Raw genomic sequence first — 22,326 nt, 5'->3', positions numbered from 1 at the left:
GTGTAATTTGTGGGGGGTTTCCACTGTTTTGGTACATCAGGGGTTTTCCAATCGCGACAAGGTGTCCGATCTCAATTCCAGCCAAAAACGTCAAATGGCGCTGCTTCCCTTCCGAGCTCTGCCATGTGCCCAAATAGTGGTTTACCCCCACATGTGGGGTATCAGCGTACTCAGGACAAATTGCACAATAACTTTTAGGGTCCTGTTACCCTTGGGAAAATAAAAATTGGGGTGAAAAGATCATTATCGTGGAAAAAATATGATTTTTTAATTGTACTGCTGTACGTTATAAACTTCTGTAAAGCCCTTGTGGGTTCAAATTTCTCACCACATATCTAGATAAGTTCCTTGGGGGGTCTAGTTTCCAAAATGGGGTCACTTGTACGGGGTTTCCACTGTTTAGGTACATCAGGGACTCTCCAAACGTGACATGGCGTCCGATCTGAATTCCAGCCAATTTTGCATTGAAAAAGTCAAACGGCACTCCTTCCATTCTGAGCTCTGCCATGCGCCGAAACAGTCGTTCCCCCCCACATGTCAGGTATCAGCGTACTCAGGACAAATTGCACAATAACTTTTGCAGTCCAATTTCTCCTGTTACCCTTGGTAAAATAAAAAAAAATTGAACCTGAAGTACTTTTTTTGTGAAAAAAAGTTAGATGTTCATTTTTTTTAAATATTCAAAAAAATTCCTGTGACGCACCTAAAGGGTTAATAAACTTCTTGAATGTGGTTTTGAGCACCTTAAGGGGTGCAGTTTTTAGAATGGTGTCACTTTTGGGTATTTTCTATCATATAGACCCCTCAAAGTGGCTTCAAATGTGATGTGGTCCGTAAAAATAAAATGGTGTTGTAAAAATGAGAAATCGCTGGTCAACTTTTAACCCTTATAACTTCCTAACAAAAAAAAATTTTGGTTCCAAAATTGTGCTGATGTAAATTAAACATGTGGGAAATGTTAGTTATCAAGTTTTTTGGGTGCCATATCTCTGTGATTTAAGGGCATAAAAATTCAAATTTGGAAAATTGCGAAATTTTCAAAATTTTCGCCAAATTTCCATTTTTCTCACAAATAAACGCAAGTTATTTGAATGAAATTTTACCACTAACATGAAGTACAATATGTCACGAGAAAACAATGTCAGAATCACCAGGATCCATGGAAGCGTTCCAGAGTTATCACCTCATAAAGGTACAGTGGTCAGAATTGTAAAAATTGGCCCGGTCATGAACGTGCAAACCACCCTTGGGGGTGAAGGGGTTAAGGTTTCACAATGACATAGCTAAAGAGAAAATAAATAGTGAATTGGATTTGGGCAGGTTTGCTGGCCCTTTCTCGACCCCTCCATTTAAAGATTTCAGGATTTCTCCATTGGGCATTGTCCCCAAAAAAGAACCTGGCTCTTTTAGATTGATTCACCATATATCATACCCGTATGGTGATTCTTTAAATGACCAGGTTGATAGCTCTTTATGTTCCGTCAGCTATGCATCATTTGACACTGCCATTGATATTTTGAGAGAATTTGGTCTTAATGCCTTGATGGCTAAGTCGGATATCAAATCCATATTCAGGCTCCTTCCAGTTCATCCTGATGGCTTTAATTCCTTAGGTTTTTATTTTAATGGCAATTATTTCTTTGACAAATGCCTGCCAATGGGCTTTGCTTTGTCCTGCTACTACTTTGAAAATTTTTCATCTTTTTTACATTGGGTTTTGGAGAGGAATACCAGCAATGTTGGTATTTTACACTATTTGGACGATTTTTTACTGGTAGGCCCATCCAACACTTTTGATTGTTCCAAAGCTCTTTCCAACTTTATTAGTCTATGTGAGAATTTCGGAGTTCCAATCGCACATGAAAAGACAGTTTTACCATGTAGATTTATTGAATTCTTAGGCATAACACTGGATTCTACTGCAATGGAATCAAGACTCCCGTCTGACAAGGTAGCTAAGCTTCACAACGCTTTAGTAAATTTTGTCAGTGAAGTCAAGATAAGATAAGATAAGATAATCCTTTAATCGTCCCACCATGGGGAAATTCAGAGCATTACAGTAGCAAGGCAGGAACAAGTACAGATACAGAAGTCAAGATTACTTTAAAGAACCTACAATCTCTATTGGGTCTACTCAATTTTGCAACTAGGGTTAATCCAAACAGGTAGGCCATTTTCAAGATGCCTGTATGAAGCGTCTAAAGGATTTTCATCCCCAAATTCTCATATCAGAAATTGCTTTGACCTGAAGAAGGATGCCAAGATTTGGTTAAGATTTCTTGCTGATTTTAATGGAAAGTCTTGTTGGCAATCGAATTTCATTTCAGCTGATAATTTCCTGTTTAATTTTTCGATCAGCAACTCGGAAGGATGCGCAATTTTATTTAACTCTCACTGGACAGTCCAAAAGATTCCACTACTTTGGATTTCTATCGGTGTAGATAAGGATAATTTGGTATTAGAATTGATTGCTGCACTCATGGGCATCTTTTTATGGGGATCTGTTCTTCAGAATTCCAGGATCATCTTATGGTCTAAAAATCTAGGCTTCCTAATTTCCATCAACACCTTGTCTTCAAAAAATAAATGGGCTGCTGAAATATTGAGGCAATTAACATTACTGTGCTTGAAATTTAATATTTGGCTTAAAGCAAATTTGGGGGCTAGTAGTTTTAAAAAAGCGACTGATTCTTTATTGTCAAATCAGCAAGTGATATTTTACCAACAGGTTCCAAATGCAGATCTAGAAGCGACCCCCTGCCCTCAGGAATTTTGGGACTTGGTACAGATCTGATTCCTCATTTTAGTCAACAGTCACTTTCCGCTCGATCATGGGCCGAGTATTTGGCCGCATGGATGCATTGGTTTAATTTTTGTAGTATTTTTCACTAAATCCAGAAGACTCCAACAAACTATCTGGCCTGAAATTTACGGAATACCTAGTAAATAAAGGCATAGCTTAATCTGCAGTGAATAAATCAATTTATGGAGTTTCATTTTTTCAAAAAATTTTCGGATGTCAACCTCTCTCCTCCTTTTTCTCTGTCAAACAGTTCCTAAAAGGTTTTAAAAAAAGTAATTTTACACCAGATGCTAGACGTCCGATTTCCCATTCATTGTTGAAAGACCTTTGTGTTTCTTTGCATAAGGTTTGCGTCAACACTTGCGAAGCTTTATTGTTTTCTGCCGCATTTTTAATTGCCTTTTTCGGAGCACTTCGTACTGGCGAATTGGTATCTCCAACAAAAACTGCGATTTCTGGCTTATTGTTTTCGGACGTTGAGATATACGACGATTTCTTAATTTTATTCATAAGAAAATCAAAAACAGATCAAGCAGATAGAGGTTGCAGAATTAAAATTAACAGTTTTCCCGACCGTTCTATTTGCCCAGTGGTTAATTTTAAAAAATGGTTTCGGTTTAGACCAGAATCCCCAGGCCCGTTATTCTTGCACTTAGATTTTTCTCCGGTTACCAATTTTCAATTTAATTCTTTATTGAAGAGATGTCTGCAGATTCTTGGTAAAGAGCACATAAAAATTACCTCCCATTCATTCAGAATTGGGGCCGCGACGAAGCGGCCCGGGCTGGCCTATCTAATTCAAGAATCAAAAAATTGGGCAGATTGGAATCATCAAGATTTAAAATTTATATTCGTCATAATTTATATGATTACTAATATTTTATTTAAATTTCAGGCCCGTTGGTTGTTTGGATTATCGGCCATTCTTTTGTTTATTGGGCCCAGAAGAGGGCTAAGCTTCGTTATTACTCAGAGAACTTGTCTTTCAGCCCCGCTTCGATTCAGATATTCTGGCATGGATTGCGTGGAATGAAATGGTCAAGTTTCATCTTAGAGTTTAAGAAATGTTCTAATTTATTTCCTTTACCTGATTTAGTATTATTTCATGTTGGAGGTAATGATCTAGCGATAATGAGAACGCTGGATTTGCTAGCCATTATGAGATCGGATGTTTCATTCTTGAGACAATCCTTTCCGAATACAGCCTTCATTTTCTCTGAGATCGTCCCAAGGTTGATTTGGATGAGAAACGGTTCTCAATTTTTGAATAAAATTCGTATACGTATCAATAGGGGGTTACAAAAATTTCTACCTCTGATTAACGGTTTTTCATTCAGACACGTGCAACTCGAGGGATTTATTGCGGGCCTCTACAGGCAAGATCTGGTTCATTTATCTGACATAGGCCTGGACATTTTTAATTTAGACTTACAACCGATGGTTGAAAGGTGGCTGTCTATGTGGAGGAGCGGGGCCATGTCTCTTTGAGCCCTGGCTCGTGGAAAATCGCCCGATAAGGGGCGGATTGTTTCTTGGTTTTGGTAATATTGGCTATTTATATGGTTGTATTTATTAATGGATTTTAATATTTATTTATATTAACCCAAAATAAACACACGGCCACTTTTCTTTCACGATTAATGTCTAAGTGTCGTTTTTTATATTTGAACTATTATCGGTCATGTATGGCCATGTAAGTCCCCCCCCGTAAACATACAGAAATAAAGGGGGGGTCCCATGGCCATGCGGACCGTATTTTCATTAAGTTTATCATATTAAAAGGTTAATTTAAGAATGAGGTGAGGTGGAATCTGCCTAGCAATGATGTCCTCTTCTTTGCTTCCCATAGCGGCTCCGGCGCAGGTGTACTGCTCTGCCCAGTTGAGGGCAGAGCAGAGTACTGCAGTGCGCAGGCACCGGGAAAGGTCAGAGAGGTCCGGCACCTGTACAGAGCAGAGTACATTGGGGGCTTATCTACAGCATTATAGAATGCTGTAGATAAGCCCCTTGATGTCGGTGGCCGCATCTTATATGCGGAAAAAATAGGTGACAGATTCCTTTTAAAGCCCAGGGCCCGCAGCCTCGCACTGCTGGCACACCCACTATCCCTGGTAAGCTACCTTTGGATTATAAAATGCACCCTCATTTTCCTCCTAAATTTGGGGAAAAATTTGTCTTATAATCCGAAAAATTCAGTAAGTGATACATTGTTGGATTCAGCTTCTCTTTGCCTACATCAGGCTGCTCTCAGATGAGGTCGTAAAAACCTGCGGACAGATTCCCTTTAAAATCACTTGGCTGCTACTTACACTCTTACCTCTTATGGAAGCAGTTAGGGTATACTTAATTTTTCACACATCCCTTTTGCATTTTGGCCTAGTTTTTGTTAAATAAATAATGACACAAAGCAATTTGTCATGTAAAGTTGTTCATTCAAGGTAATATGTACAAAATTTTAAGACCTTCTAAGCACTAGATTTCTTTTATTTTCTGTTCAAAGAGATTTCCTTAGTTTTTCTCATTTCTGTAAGTCCCCCCCATAAACATGCAGAAATAAAAGGGGGGTCCCATGGCCATGCGGACCGTATTTTCATTAAGTTTATCATATTAAAAGGTTAATTTAAGCCTGAGGTGAGGTGGAATCTGCCTGGAAATGGTTTTAACTGGCTATGTTTTCATTGGTTAGCGCCGTTTTAAACAGGCTATGATTGGTGAAAAGACATTTTGGCGGTCTTTTTTGTATTATATAAACACAGAGGTTAGCCATTTTCTCCTCAGTCAGCGATCTACACTGAAGATAAGAAGATTCAAACCTCCCACCCCCCCTCCCCTGTTTCAAGTAATTGTCGCGTGTTCTTTTTGTGGGAAAATCGCCCGATAAGGGGCGGATTGTTTCTTGGTTTTGGTAATATTGGCTATTTATATGGTTGTATTTATTAATGGATTTTAATATTTATTTATATTAACCCAAAATACACACATGGCCACTTTTCTTCCACGATTAATGTCTAAGTGTCGTTTTTTTATATTTGAACTATTATCGGTCACGTATGGCCATGTATTACACGTTATTTAATGATTTTCTTTCATTCTTTGGAACGCTTGGTCTCCCTTTCATATTTTTTTTTTTTAGATTTTTGGAATCCTTAAAGCACCATTTAAAGACAAAGGAGGTGATGGTCCTCTACTTAGGCTTGAAGAGCTATCTGACCAAAAAAATGCTCCATACCAGTATATGTTCAGACTCTGCTATCGAGTTCTCCGCCACTCTCAGGATGACTATAGAAAGAACCAGGTAATGTAGCTAATGTAACATAGTAACATAATAACATAGTTATTAAGGTTAAAGGGAGACTTTAAGTCCATCTAGTTCAACCGATATCCTATCCAAACCTGCCCTAACATGTTGATCCAGAGGAAGGCAAAAAACCCCATGTGGCAAACAGTAAGCTTCACATTGGGGAAAAAAATTCCTTCCCGACTCCACATATGGCAATCAGACTAGCTCCCTGGATCAACGCAATATTAAGGAAACTAGTGTATATACCCTGTAATATTATACTTTTCAAGAAAGGCATCCAGTCCCTTCTTAAATTTTAGTAGGGAATCACTCATTACAACATGATATGGCAGAGAGTTCCATAGTCTCACTGCTCTTACAGTAAAGAATCCGCGTCTGAGTATGCTTAAACCTTCTTTCCTCTACACGTAGAGGATGCCCCCTTGTCCCCGTCACAGGTCTAAGAGTAAAAAGATCATCAGAAAGGTCTTATTACTGTCCCCGCATATATTTATACATTGTAATAAGATCACCCCTAAGCCTTCGATTCTCCAAACTAAATAACCCCAAGTGTATTAACCTGTCTTGGTATTGCAGACCCCCTAGTTCCCTAATAACCTTGGTCGCTCTTCTCTGCACCCGCTCCAGTTCAGCTATGTCTTTCTTATACACTGGAGACCAGAACTGTACACTGTATTCTAAGTGTGGTCGCACTAGTGACTTATATAGAGGTAAAATTATGTTCTCCTCATGAGCATCTATGCCTCTTTTAATGCATCCCATTATTTTATTTGCCTTTGCAGCAGCTGCCTGACACTGGCCACTAAATGCCAGTTTGTCGTCCACCCATACACCAGGTCTTTTTCAGTGACAGTTTTGCCCAGTGTTTTACAATTAAGCACATAATTATACATCTTGTTCGTTCTACCCAAGTGCATGACCTTACATTTATCCCCATTAAAGCTCATTTGCCATTTCTCAGCCCAAGCTTCTAGTTTACATAAATCCTCCTGTAATATAAAATTGTCCTCCTCTGTATTGATTATCCTGCAGAGTTTAGTGTCATCTGCAAATATTGAAATTCTACTCTCTATGCCCCCTACAAGGTCATTAATAAATATGTTAAAAAGAAGCAGGCCCAAACTGACCCCTGTGGTACCCCACTGCTAACCGTGACCCAGTCTGAGTGTGCTCCATTAATAACCACCCTTTGTTTCCTATCCCTGAGCCAGCTCTTAACCCACCTACACATATTTTCCCCTATCCCCATTGTTCTCATTTTATGTATCAGCCTTTTGTGTGGCACCGTATCAAAAGCTTTTGAAAAGTCCATGTACACCACACCCACTGCATTCCCTTGGTCCAGTCCAGAACTTACCTCTTCATAAAAGCTTATCAGATTAGTCTGACAGGAACGGTCCCTTGTAAATCCATGTTGATATTGGGTCATGAGTTTATTCTACTCCAGATACTCCAGTATAGTATCTCTTAGAAAACCCTCCAGGGTTTTACCCACAGTTGAGGTTAAACTTACTGGCCTATAATTTCCAAGTTCAGTTTTTGTCCCCTTTTTGAATATTGGCACCACATTTGCTTTACCCCAGTCCTGTGGTACAGACCCTGTTATTATGGAATCTTTAAAGATTAAAAATAATGGTCTATCTATGACTGTGCTTAATTCCTGCAGTACTCGGGGGTGTATCCCATCCGGGCCCGGGGATTTGTCAATTTTAGTGATTTTTAGACGCCGCCGTACTTCCTGCTGGGTTAAGCAGGTAACATTTAACAGAGAATTTTTTATCCCTGATCATGTTATCCGTCATGGGATTTTCTTGTGTAAATACTGTTGAAAAAAAGTCATTTAGCATATTGGCTTTTTTTCTCATCCTCATCCACCATTTCACCCAGACTATTTTTAAGGGGACCAACACTATCATTTTTTAGTTTTTTACTATTTATGTAGTTAAAGAATATTTTGGGATTATTTTTACTTTCTCTGGCAATGAGTCTCTCTGTCTCAATCTTTGCTGTCTTGATTTGCTTTTTACAGAATTTAGGTAGGTAATGTTATTCAAATGTCTTATTATTGACATGGTAAAACTGTATTTCACCCTTCAAGTCATTTCATGTACATATCCATAATGAGCATGTCACTTTGTGCTCCATGATGGATATGTTCATTTAGTGATCACTCGGTGCAGCTTTTGTACTGTTGCAATCAGATGCAGGAGGCCAAGGGATTTACAGAGTAAGCAGGGCCGGACTGGCCATCTGGCAATTCTGGCAAATGCCAGAAGGGCCTGTCTGGTCATGGACCACCTTGTCTGCTACGTTGTTAACAGAATCGGTGTTCTCAAGACACCCATACTGTTAAGAGTTGTGGCGGAGCACAAAGTCGCTGACTCCGTCACTTACCAAGCAGGCCACGGGTATCATTAGAAATATTGCTTTCCTCCATCCAGGGTAATATTAGTAATATATCCCATCTGGTGCTTGGGGACAGGGTCAGCATGGGCCTGTGTCATTTCAAATGCCAGGGCTGAATTTCTTTTAAATCAGATATTTTTTATTTGAACATTTTCCAACAAAACAGGTATAACAACCCAGGGGAACGCAGTCCCCTTACCCCACCCCCCTCCCCCCTGAATTGTCCCCATCTTATCAAAAATAAACATATTATATAGCGTCAATGTCACGTCTCCTTGAATAACAATAATTAGAAATACAAGAGAGGCTCCAAATGTGCTACATATAGACAAGACTTCTCTTTAATTCAGCAAAGGTGCACTCAAATAAGACCCAATTGGAATCTCTGTAACTCTCTGGATGCAAGGCCCGAGCTGTCTATCCATAATGCCCAAATCTTTTCAAATTTTCCGATACAGCCTCTCTTTAAGTAAATTGCTTTTTCCATGTTAATCACCCAGTTCACCTTACTAATATATTCCGGAATGGAGGGCGTCTGATCATCCAACCAGTGCTGTGCTATCAACTTTCTAAACATATATAGCATTCTAGCCACCGCTATTTTGCCATACTCATCTGTCGTTAGATCTTCAACATACCCCAATACACATACCATAGGTGAGCAGTCCAACCCCCCCGAATAAACTTTGTTAATGATATCAACTACTTCTTCCCATAGATGATCCAACTTGGGGCAAGACCACATCATATGAATAAGATCCGCCGACTGAGTCTTACATCTATTGCACATAGGGTTGTCTCTGAGTCCAATATCATGCAAGAATTTTGGAGTTCTGTATTTTTGGTGTAACAGTAGTATCTGTGAATAACGATGGGATTCACTCAGGGACAAGTCCGGTACCCTCTCCAAAATTTCCAACCACTGATCGTCTTCAATAGGACCTATTGCCCCCTCCCATTTTCCCTTGGACTTCGACGGAAACTTTGAAAGCATCAAATCCAATGCCATACGATAGATTATCGAAATCAGAACCCCTGACCATTCAACCCCGGCTATTCTATCTATAACCCTATTTTGTGGGATCCCCTGCTCCAGCTGTCCACTCTCTGCTTGCCATGCATGTCGTAGTTGTAAATATCTATAAAACTCCTGCTTGGGTAGATCAAACTCCCCCTGTAGCTGTACAAATTCCTTCAGCTCCCCGTTCTCCTCTAATATCTGAGCAAATCCTCGAATTCCCCTTCTCTCCCACATACTGAATCCTTGTAATTTATGTAAATTTGGGAGCCATGGAGTAGTCCAAATCAAAGTAAATCGCGAAATACCTTGTATATTCTGCAGAAGTCTTACCTTCCACCACAATTTATGCAACAGCAATAGTGTTGGTGTTTTCTCCCCCCTTATTGCAAATAATCGTGCCTCCAGAGCTCCATATAGGTCCCCTAATTCCAGGAATTGCTGTAATAATATTTTTTGTATCAGGGCTGAATTTCAACCCCAGTCCGTACCTGAGAGTAAGGCCGCTGCTGTAACTTTAATGATCAGTGCTCTCTGCAATCCCAGCAGGTTAACCCCCTGATATTCCACTGTCAGTTGTGACCGAGGCACATGAATCATAGAATCGTAGAGTTGGAAGGGACCTCCTGGGCCATCTGGTCCAACCCCCTGCTCAAAGCAGAATTCGCTAAATCATCCCAGTCAGATGTCTGTCCAGCCTCTGTTTCAAGACTTCCATTGAAGGAGCAACCCCCTGCTCAAAGCAGGATTTGCTAAATCATCCCAGTCAGATGTCTGTCCAGCCTCTGTTTGAAGACTTCCATTGAAGGAGAACTCACCACTTCTCGTGGCAGCCTGTTCCACTCATTGATCACTCTAACTGTCAAAAAGTTTTTTCTAATACCTAATCTGTGTCTCCTCCCATTCAGTTTCATCCCATTGCTTCTAGTCTTTCCTTGTGCAAATGAGAATAAAGTTGATCCTTCTACAATGTGACAGCCCTTTAGATATTTGTAGACAGCTATTAAGTCTCCTCTCAGTCTTCTCTTTTGCAAACTAAACATTCCCAAATCCTGCAACCTTTCCTCATAAGACAGGGTTTGCAGACCGGTCACCATTCTGGTCGCTCTTCTCTGAACTTGCTCCAGTTTGTTGATATCTTTTTTAAAATGTGGTGCCCAAAACTGGACACAATATTCCAGAAGAGGTCTGACCAAAGAGGAGTAGAGGGAAATAATGACTTCACGTGATCTAGACTGTATGCTTCTGTTAATACATCCTAGAATTGCATTTGCCTTTTTTGCTGCTGCATCACACTGTTGACTCATATTCAGTCTGTGATCTATTAGTATACCCAAGTCTTTTTCACATGTGCTGTCACTTAGCCCTATTCCTCCCATTCTGTATATGCTTTTTTCATTTTTATTGCCCAGATGTAGTACTTTGCATTTCTCCCTGTTAAAAACCATTCTGTTAGTTGCTGCCCACTTCTCCAGTTTATTTATATCTTTTTGAATCCTCTCTCTCTCTCTTCTCTAGTATTAGCTATCCCTCCTAGCTTTGTGTCATCAGCAAATTTAATCAGTTTACCCTCAATTCCTTCTTCTAAGGCTGGTTTCACATTTGCGTTTTTTTTCGCGGTAATTTAGCGCTAAATAGCGCATGCGTTTTTTTTCCCTATACTTTGCATGGGATGCGTTTATGTGCGCATACACATGCGTTTGTACGCGTTTTACCGCGCATGCGTTTTTTTGCGGTATGCGCTCGGGCGCACAAAATGCAACTTGTTGCATTTTTTGTGCGTCCGATTTGCCTCAAAAAGCGCATGCGCGCGCAATGCGTTTTTTTACAGCAAGACACCCAATATAAGTCTATGGGTGCGCATATGTGCGCATTGGCATGCTTATGTATGCGTTTTTTTGCACATGCGTTTTTTTTTGTTAACCATGGAATTTAGGGGTTTGGGTTAGAGTTGGGGTTAGTTAAGGGGGTTTAGGGTTAGGGTCAGGGTTAGGGTTAGGGTTAGGGTCAGGGTTAGGGTCAGGGTTAGGGTTAAGTATGGTTTGGTTAAGGGTTAGGGTCAGGGTTAGGGTTAGGGTCAGGGTTAGGGTTAAGTATGGTTTGGTTAAGGGTTAGGGTCAGGGTTAGGGTTAGGGTCAGGGTTAGGGTTAAGTATGGTTTGGTTAAGGGTTAGGGTCAGGGTTAGGGTCAGGGTTAGGGTCAGGGTTAGGGTTAAGTATGGTTTGGTTAAGGGTCAGGGTTAGGGTTAGGGTTAGGGTCAGGGTTAGGGTTAAGTATGGTTTGGTTAAGGGTTAGGGTCAGGGTTAGGGTTAGGGTTAGGGTCAGGGTTAGGGTTAAGTATGGTTTGGTTAAGGGTTAGGGTCAGGGTTAGGGTTAGGGTCAGGGTTAGGGTTAAGTATGGTTTGGTTAAGGGTTAGGGTCAGGGTTAGGGTTAGGGTCAGGGTTAGGGTTAAGTATGGTTTGGTTAAGGGTTAGGGTCAGGGTTAGGGTTAGGGTCAGGGTTAGGGTTAGGGTTAAGTATGGTTTGGTTAAGGGTTAGGGTCAGGGTTAGGGTTAGGGTTAGGGTCAGGGTTAGGGTTAGGGTTAAGGTTAGTTAGGGTTTGGGTTAGGGTTAAGTATGGTTTGGTTAAGGGTTAGGGTTAAGTATGGTTTGGTTAAGGGTTAGGGTTAGGGTCAGGGTTAGGGTTAGGGTCAGGGTTAGGGTTAGTAAAGTCATGGTTTGGGTTAGTGTGAGGGGCCACCTAATGTTGGGAAAAAAACGCAAACGCGGTAAAAACGCACTAAAAACGCATACAAACGCATAAAAATGCTGCGTTTTTTTCATGCATGCTCATAAAAATGCTTGAAAAAAACGCAGCAGTTGTATGCTTTTGTATGCGTTTTTCAATGCGTTTTTTTGCGGGAAAAACGCGCTGCAAAAAAAAGCAAGTGTGAAACAGGCCTAAATCGTTGATAAAGATGTTGAACAATACAGGGCCCAGGACAGAGCCCTGTGGTACCCCACTTGAGACATTCTTCCAACTGGATGTGCAGCCATTTACGACCACTCTTTGGGTCCGATCACTAAGCCAGTTATGAATCCACCTAACAGTTGCCTTGTCCATTCCATACGTAGTCATTTTTTCAATAAGGATTGTATGAGAGACTTTGTCAAATGCTTTGCTGAAGTCAAGATATACTATATCTACAGCATTTCCTTGATCCACCCAATCAGTGATTCCGTCATAGAAGGAAATTAAGTTAGTCTGACATGACTTATTAGTTACAAACCCATGCTGACTCTGTTTAATCACTTCATTCTTATCCAGGTACTGACATACATGTTGTTTAATAATTTGTTCAAAGATCTTTCCTGGTATAGAAGTCAGACTCACCGGCCTATAGTTGCCTGGGTCCACCTTCTTCCCCTTTTTGAAGATAGGAACAACATTTGCTCTCCTCCAGTCTTCTGGCACTTCTCCTGTTCTCCAAGAATTTTCAAAGATTATGGAGAGGGGTTCAAAAATTTCTTCTGCTATCTCCTTCAGTACTCTGGGGTGTAATTCATCTGGACCTGGAGACTTGAATTCATTTAGATTAGCTAAGTGTTTCCTCACTATCTTTCTGTTTATAGATATCCTGGATTCTTCTATTCCCTTAATAGGACAGTGAAGAACAGTTGATGTTACATTTCCTTTGTCAGAGAAAACAGATGCAAAATAGGAATTTAAAAGTTCAGCCTTCTCAGCATCCTGTCTTACCATTTCATCATTTTCATTCTGTAAAAATCCTATAGCATCTTTGACTTTTCTTTTACCTTTGACATATCCCCAAAATCCTTTATTATTGCTTTTGACATCTCTTGCAAGCCTCAATTCATTTTCAGCTTTAGTTAATCTGATCTGTGCCCTGCAGGTTCTGCAGACAGCATTATATTCTTCTTTAGATATGCCTCCCTCTTTGCATTTTATAAACATTTTTTTCTTCCTTTTTAGCATGTGCTTAAGTTCTGTGTTCATGCATCCTGGTTTCCTTAAATGCTTCCTATTCTTCCCTCTTTTCGGAATTGTTAACAACTGTGCTTTGAGAATTTCATTTTTCAAGATTTCCCATCCTTCCTGGACATTTTTGTCTTTAAGGATATCCAGCCATTGGATCCCTCCAATTCTATTTATGAATCCCTTTCTGAGGAGTTCGGCAGTGGGAAAGGTTTCCCTCTGTCAGCCCATTTGCATCCCTGTAGCAAGATCATGGCATGTTGATGTGTTGCTATGGGAACCGGCGGCTTGCCATACACTATAGCATATGAAATCTCAAAAGAACATCACATAGTGTATGCCGAAACTCTGCAGTATATATCACACATGATATACTGAGACTCTGCTGTAAACATCATAGGGTACACTGAGACTGCTGTGTAGATCACAAAGTATAAACTGAGGGTCTGCTGTATACAGAACATAGGATAAACTGAGATTTTGCTACAGTTGTGGCCAAAAGTATTAACACCCCTGCAATTCTGTCAGATAATACTCAGTTTCTTCCTGAAAATTATTGCAAACACAAATTCTTTGGTATTGTTATCTTCATTTAATTTGTCTTAAATGAAAAAACAAAAAGAATTGTCCTAAAGCCAAATTGGATATAATTCCACACCAAACATAAAAAAGAGGGTGGACAAAAGTATTGGCACTGTTCGAAAAATCATGTGATGCTTCTCTAATTTGTGTAATTAACAGCACCTGTAACTTACCTGTGGCACCTAAAAGGTGTTGGCAATAACTAAATCACACTTGCAGCCAGTTGACATGGATTAAAGTTGACTCAACCTCTGTCCTGTGTCCTTGTGTGTACCACATTGAGCATGGAGAAAAGAAAGAAGACCAAAGAACTGTCTGAGGCCTTGAGAAACCAAATTGTGAGGAAGCATGAGCAATCTCAAGGCTACAAGTCCATCTCCAAAGACCTGAATGTTCCTGTGTCTACCGTGTGCAGTGTCATCAAGAAGTTTAAAGCCCATGGCACTGTGGCTAACCTCCCTAGATGTGGACGGAAAAGAAAAATTGACAAGAGATTTCAACGCAAGATTGTGCGGATGTTGGATAAAGAACCTCGACTAACATCCAAACAAGTTCAAGCTGCCCTGCAGTCCGAGGGTACAACAGTGTCAACCCGAACTATCCGTCGGCGTCTGAATGAAAAGGGACTGTATGATAGGAGACCCAGGAAGACTCCACTTCTTACCCCGAGACATAAAAAAGCCAGGCTAGAGTTTGCCAAAACTTACCTGCAAAAGCCTAAAACATTTTGGAAGAATGTTCTCTGGTCAGATGAGACAAAAGTAGAGCTTTTTGGGCAAAGGCATCAACATAGAGTTTACAGGAGAAAAAAAGAGGCATTCAAAGAAAAAAAAAACGGTCCCTACAGTCAAACATGGCGGAGGTTCCCTGATGTTTTGGGGTTGCTTTGCTGCCTCTGGCACTGGACTGCTTGACCGTGTGCATGGCATTATGAAGTCTGAAGACTACCAACAAATTTTGCAGCATAATGTAGGGCCCAGTGTGGGAAAACTGGGTCTCCCTCAGAGGTCATGGGTCTTCCAGCAGGACAATGACCCAAAACACACTTCAAAAAGCACTAGAAAATGGCTTGAGAGAAAGCACTGGAGACTTCTAAGGTGGCCACCAATGAGTCCAGACCTGAATCCCATAGAACACCTGTGGAGAGATCTAAAAATGGCAGTTTGGAGAAGGCACCCTTCAAATATCAGGGACCTGGAGCAGTTTGCCAAAGAAGAATGTTCTAAAATTCCAGCAGAGCATTGTAATAAACTCATTGATGGTTACCGGAAGCGGTTGGTCGCAGTTATTTTGGCTAAAGGTTGTGCAACCGAGTATTAGGCTGAGGGTGCCAATACTTTTGTCTGGCCCATTTTTGGAGTTTTGTGTGAAATGATCAATGTTTTGTTTTTGCTTCATTCTCTTTTGTGTTTTTTCATTTAAGGCTACTTTCACACATCAGGTTTTCGGCGTCAGGCGCGATCCGGCGTCGTGCCGGAATGCCGGATCCGGCAAATGTTTTGTAAAACCTGATGTGCCGGATCCGGTTTTCTGCCGGATCCGTCTTGTTCTTGACAGACAAAACCGGATCCGTCTCATCCGTTTTTCTATCAGTTTTTCGACGGATTACGCCGGATCCGGTTTTTAAAATTGACCCTTGTGGCCTTCCGAACGGGATTGGCTACTGGAAAACTATATATAGCATGTTCCTACAGCCCTTCTTTGACAGGTTGTAGAGAAGAAAGTGCAGGTTGGAGAGAAGAGCAAGTTACTGGCGAAGATGGATGTTGTCATTGGAAATATTACCACTAGAAGTTCTGTGACGGTTTCAGTAATGAGGGACAATTTTGCACTATACTTTATGTCACCTCAAGGCAGAGTACACTGGCAGGATGACAGAGTGTGAAAGATTTGTGCCCTAACCAAACTTGTGTACCTTCTGGACCAACAGTATATACCTTTGCCAACCAAAGTTGGCTATCTTGTCATGGTCTTACTATTTTTAGCTTTAGGCCACAGGTGTGTACCTGGTTGTGTTTTATGCAAAGTATTTCACCTTTTAACAAAAGTTGTGTACATTGTTAGGAAATCACCAACAATAAACACAACTTTTCAGGTGAAATACTTTGCTTCAAACACAACCAGGAACACAACTGTGGCAAAAAGCTAAAATTTACCCACAGTTATATACCTGGTTTTGAATACCTTTTTACCTTTTAAATACCCTGTATTTAACCTTTTTTTTTAAACATATTTCGCCGCAGAAAGAAATGACAGACAGACAACCAGTGTAAACAATAATTTAACTTTTATTTAAAATATTTTTTTTTGTGTAAACTGTTTTTAAAGTTAAAAAAACTTTTTTAATAAAGGTTTGAAACCAACCAAATGGGCATTTTTATTACAAAAAAAACATTATAACTCGGTGTAGTGTGGGGTGGAAATACTGCTGGAGGGGCTGCGGGACACTTCGACAATGGGAGTGTGGAGAGAGGACTGGGATCGTGGTGGGGAAGGAACAGTTAGAGGTGATGGTGTGGAAAAAGCTACAGAATGGATGGACATGTGGGAGGCAGAAGAGGTGGTGGGCGGTGGAGTGGAGGGTTGGGCAGGGACTGCAGGAGCAGATGATGTTGATGGAAAGTTGTATGGGGAAGGAGTTTGGTACGGGGAAGGAGTTTGGTACGGGGAAGGAGTTTGGTACGGGGCAGGTTGCTGGAAGTGGGGAGATGTCTGGTACTGGGGAGGTTGCTGGTACTGGTGAGGTTGCTGGTATGTAATAGGAGGGGGAGGATGGAAAGTGGCTGGAGGGGGTGCAGATGTAATAGGAGGGGGAGGATGGAAAGTGGCTGGAGGGGGTGCAGATGTAATAGGAGGGGGAGGATGGAAAGTGGCTGGAGGGGGTGCAGGTGGAGGAACTACAGTGGTGGGAGGTGGAGGTTGGGAGGTAACCTGCTGTAGAGCACCGTGGCAAGAATGCATTACATGCATCTGCTGAGTAGGAGATAGTGTTGCCATGCGCTCCACAACAGACCTGAAAAAGGTGTGGTTTGGCGAAGATTTTGCTTCTGAATGCATGGTTTGCAGAAGTGTCTTCACCTCCAGAATGCTGGAGTTGATCTGCTGAAAGCCTGCGGAGATTTGCTCTGACAAGACTTTTAGACAGTTCTGGAAAGATGCATTCAGATGCAAGAACTCTGGCGCATAACTCTTTTCCTGACCCCTCTGCCGCTGTCGCCCAGTACCCGCAGGTGTACTAGAGGTGGCAGGGGCAGAAGGGTGGGGTAAAGGGAAAGCGATCTCCTCACCAGCAGCTTCATGTAATGTAGGCGGCCACGATGCTCCTGTGCTGGTGGATGGGACAGATGGGTCGAATGTGTGGGAAGGCTGGGAAGGTGCAGATGTACCGGGGCGGTCGAAGTGTCCCTCGGTGCCGGTCTCCTCAGGGATCGCCTCAGAAGGGTCCAATCGTGCAGGCTCCCGAGTGCTGCTCACCGAGCTGTGGAATAAAGAGAAAAAAAAACAATTAAAATACTGACATGGTATGGCCCTGGCTGAAAAAAAAAAGTTACATCTAACATTTTTTTTCACATGTGGTGTGTAATATTTACCTTCTAGTGACCATTGTTTCCCGGAGGAACGACAGGGCTTGTGCGTACTTGTACTTGCTCCTGCGTCCTCCAGATCCACTCGGGGCCCGCATCTCTTTATTGAACTCCTTCTTGAAACGATCCCTCACAGACCGCCACCGATTCACAATTCTGTTCCCTGAAACGAGAAAGGAGTGGTTAGTATACAACATCAGTGTTTCACAAACTCCAGTCCTCATGGTCCCCAGGGGTCATGTTTTCAGGATTTCCATAGTAAATAGAAATCCTGAACACATGATCCGTGGGGACCACGAGGACTGGAGTTCGGGAAACACTGGTTTACATCAAGCAACCAGTACTGTATATACTTACGCTCTTTAATCTGGGCCCAAACATCGAGGTCCTCCCAGCGGCCCACAAGGAGCGAACAGATTTCCTCCCAGAGTCGTCGGGTAACGATAAGGTCAGCGTGGCGGCGGTCAGCCATATTCCAGAGCGGCTCCCTTTCTCTGACGAGATCGATGAGGTGGTCCACATCGAGTCCTCCATCCTCACCGTCAGAGTCGGGAGCACGCTGTGGAGGCTGTTAAAGAAAAAGACAAAAATACTGTAACATAATTAGCCTCCACAAAAGAAATGAAATAAAAAGTGCAAAAAAACAAAGCAAAAATATTTATACTTACACGCTGGTGACCGCCGCGTTGCTGTCGCCGACGACCCTGGGAGGCACTGCGAGGACCTCTTGGCCGAGCACCAGATTGGGAAGACTAGAGAAGAAAACAAAAAATGTTATGTCTTTGGATGTAGGCATTTGTTTGCTGTGTGTGGTCTGCAGAACATTGTTTTCTATGTGTTGTGTGTAGTGTGATGTTGTGTTTCTGCGTTTGATGCAAAAAACTTACCAATTGTGAGCCCACTCCAAGTGTCTGTCCACCCCTTCCTTCTTCTTCTGGGAGCTCCTCTTCATCTTGTGAATCCTGTTTTGAAATAAAAGGCAATGAATAGACATATATTACAGAGATGATGGATTTTGGAAATAAAAACTTACCGTCAAATGCTGACGATGCGAGGGAGGGCTCCCAGAAGATGATGTGCTGTCTTCCTGGTGGCCACACTCCATGCCTGTGGGTGGTGTTCCAGCTGCTGCCATTGCTGCTGCATCTATTGGGCGGCTGTTGAATAAAGAGAAACAAAGGGCCAATGAATATCTTGATATTCAATAGCCCTAGTTTGGAGGAATGGGGGATTTGATAATTACCGTCTCTCATCTGCTGCTGGCCTCCCCTCCTCAGCATGTTCCATTTGCTGCTCCATTTGGGGTGGTGGTGGTGCTGATGGTGCTGCAGTGGTCTCCTGCCTTCTCCTGCTGCGCTTGGTTGCTTTCTTTGGTGGCATGTTGGGTGTGGCTGTGGGTCCCACTGTCTTGCTTTTATATATGTCTTGTGGGCAGAGCTACTGAGCATGCTCAGACCAAAAAAACCGGATCCGGCCACCGGATCCGGCTTTTGCCGGATCAGGCGCATTGCGGCGCTCATAGGCTTTCATTGTGTGAAAAAGCCGGACGCGCCGGATCCGGCGTGTCCGGCTTTTTCGCCGGAGACAAAAAACGTTACAGTAGCCGTTTTTTCCAGACGCCGGATCACGACACATTGCCGGATCCGGCGAAAACCGGATGAAACGCATGGCCATCCGGCGCGATCCGGCGCAAATGCAAGTCAATGGGGGGGGCATTGCATTTCGCCGGATCCGGTTTCTGTCAAAAGCGCCGGATCGCGCCTGACGGCGAAAACCTGATGTGTGAAAGAGGCCTAAGGCTGGTTTCACATTTGCGTTTTTTAGCGCTGGAAAAAAACGCTAACCTGCGCATGCGTTTTTCCCCCTATATTTAACATGGGTGCGCATACCTGCGCGCTGCCATGCGCATGTATGCAATTTTCATGCGCTGCGTTTTTTTGGGGTATGCGTTGGTATTTTCCAGACGCAGCATGTTGCATTTTTTGGCCCTGCAAAAAAGCGCATGCGCACATATGCGCACGTTTTGCGCTAAAAATGGCCATTATAGCCTATGGGTGCGCATATGTGCGCATTGGCATGCTTATGTATGCGTTTTTTTGCACCAGCGTTTTTTTTTTTAACCATGGAATTTAGGGGTTTGGGTTAGAGTTAGGGTTAGTTAAGGGGGTTTAGGGTTAGGGTTAGGGTCATGGTCAGGGTTAGGGTTGGGGTTTGGGTCAGGGTTAGGGTTAAGTATGGTTTGGTTAAGGGTTAGGGTCAGGGTTAGGGTCAGGATTAGGGTTAAGTATGGTTTGGTTAAGGGTTAGGGTCAGGGTTAGGGTTAGGGTTAGGGTCAGGGTTAGGGTTAGGGTCAGGGTTAGGGTCAGGGTTAGGGTTAGGGTCAGGGTTAGGGTTAGGGTCAGGGTTACGGTTAAGTATGGTTTTGTTAAGGGTTAGGGTCAGGGTTAGGGTCAGGATTAGGGTTAAGTATGGTTTGGTTAAGGGTTAGGGTCAGGGTTAGGGTTAGGGTCAGGGTTAGGGTTAGGGTCAGGGTTAGGGTTAGGGTTAAGTATGGTTTTGTTAAGGGTTAGGGTCAGGGTTAGGGTTAGGGTTAGGGTCAGGGTCAGGGTTAGGGTTAGGGTCAGGGTTAGGGTTAGGGTTAGGGTTAGGGTCAGGGTTAGGGTTAGTAAAGTCATGGTTTGGGTTAGTGTGAGGGGCCACCCTTATGTTGGAAAAAAACGCAAACGCGGTAAAAACGCACTAAAAACGCATACAAACGCATAAAAACGCTGCGTTTTTTTCATGCATGCTCATAAAAATGCTTGAAAAAAACGCAGCAGTTGTATGCTTTTGTATGCGTTTTTTCAATGCGTTTTTTGCGGGAAAAACGCGCTGCAAAAAAAAGCAAGTGTGAAACTAGCCTAAGACAAATTAAATGAAGATAATAATACCAAAGAATTTGTGTTTGCAATCATTTTCAGGAAGAAATTGAGTATTATCTGACAAAATTGCAGGGGTGTCAATACTTTTGGCCACAACTGTAAGTGGATAAGCATCATATTTGAATGGTCAAGAAAATTTGTCTCTTTGAAGAATCAGATCAATACAAATGATAAGTTTAAATGTCCTGTCTTCTTCCACTGTAGGAGCACATCGCCAAGCAATTTGGGGTGATGCAGTCTCAGATTGGATACGACATTCTAGCTGAGGACACAATTACTGCACTGCTACATAACAATCGAAAACTTCTAGAAAAACACATCACTAAAACTGAGGTTGAGACTTTTGTCAGCTTGGTTAGGAAAAACCGTGAGCCAAGGTAAGCGCACTCTTCTCAATAACATGCTTACTCCTGTTTGCATGATTTAATACAACTGATTCTTATGTAGTTGATGGAAGAAAAAATGTAGGGTTCCAAATGTAGTCAGAATCACATATTATAAAACCATGATTCAGGATATGTGTAGGTTCATTCCATAAAGGTCAGTCAGCTCAAATCATTGAGAACTCTGTCAGTGAACTTGGAACGTCTTCATCCATCTGAGTGATTTAAGTTAACATTATTTCATTGTATCTGTACTGATCAATGTCAGAGCAGACTATTCAGTTATGGGAAAAGTTCTCTGTTGTTTGAGAAAGGAGTGTGCCCAATGCATAAATCTGTCATTGTAATAGATGTGAGAGATGGTTTGGTATGCCCGTAATGATAAATCTCCCACTTAATATTTGATCAAAAATGGTTTATTGAAACATATATAATAAGATCCATAAATACCTGTAAGTTGATAATTATCTCTTTCTTCCAGATTTCTAGACTACCTTTCAGATTTGTGTGTATCAAATCATATTGCAATTCCAGTAACTCAAGAGCTCATTTGTAAGTGTGTTTTAGATGCCAAAAACAGTGATATCCTCATAAAAACAGAGTAAGTCCCTTCATCCCTGAATGACTGTTTTCTTGCTCATGTATATACATTTCTTTGTGTATATGAATTTTATAGTCCCAGATACACCCTCCTTTTTTCACTGTATCTGTGGCAAATGCCCCATGTTTTTATGCTAATTTTAAATTTTATTGTAATTCTCAATAAAGATTACTATTGTTATTAACACATGTAAAGCTCTTCTTCCTTTGGTGTATGTAATACTCTGAAACTGGTTATATGTTGGATTGCAACATTCATTCTGTAGTATACATGTACAATGAATAGGATATTGCCATTTTCTTTCCGAGGCTCTAAGCATGCAAAATTTAGCTCATTGGCATACGCTGTTTATATGTATATTACTTTACTTAGACACTTCTAGGTATAGTCAGATCTCAAGTAGATCACCTGCACATATCTAAATCAATAGGCTTATCTTTCAATCAGCAGTTCAATAGTGCTGGCGAATACGGCATTATTGGGTAGATGCTACTGGCTGTATTGGGCCACCAATGGAAATGTTTCTGAGGACTGACCTTCTATGAACACACATGGCAATTTTTGATTGCGTAATAATCTTTATTTTAACTTTTATGCTCACACTCTACATGATTCATATGATCTAATAAGTGAAAAATGCAATAGCTACAAATTGGCCTGCATACTGTCCTTCAACAATTCCAGAATGGTTGTCGTTTATTGATGTAACGCTTCCTCATAAGACGTGGGTATGCCATGTAAGGCAGCGCT

General features: G+C 41.7%; 1 protein-coding gene across 1 annotated transcript in view; it reads left to right on the top strand.

The window, feature by feature from the left end:
• The window catches only part of ITPR3 (inositol 1,4,5-trisphosphate receptor type 3), a 580,258-nt gene that overhangs the window by 207,910 nt on the left and 350,022 nt on the right, over nucleotides 1–22,326 (top strand). Inside the window, exons 15-17 of the mRNA XM_073575604.1 lie at nucleotides 5,937–6,098; nucleotides 20,797–20,969; nucleotides 21,457–21,576. Of these exons, the coding sequence (XP_073431705.1) occupies nucleotides 5,937–6,098; nucleotides 20,797–20,969; nucleotides 21,457–21,576 (455 nt within the window). The remainder of the gene's footprint in view (nucleotides 1–5,936; nucleotides 6,099–20,796; nucleotides 20,970–21,456; nucleotides 21,577–22,326) is intronic.

Source organism: Dendrobates tinctorius, unplaced genomic scaffold (assembly GCF_039654945.1).
Source record: "Dendrobates tinctorius isolate UK_male_01 unplaced genomic scaffold, ASM3965494v1 ptg000045l, whole genome shotgun sequence".
Taxonomy (NCBI): Eukaryota; Metazoa; Chordata; class Amphibia; order Anura; family Dendrobatidae; genus Dendrobates; species Dendrobates tinctorius.
This window is presented reverse-complemented; position numbering and strand designations above follow the sequence as displayed.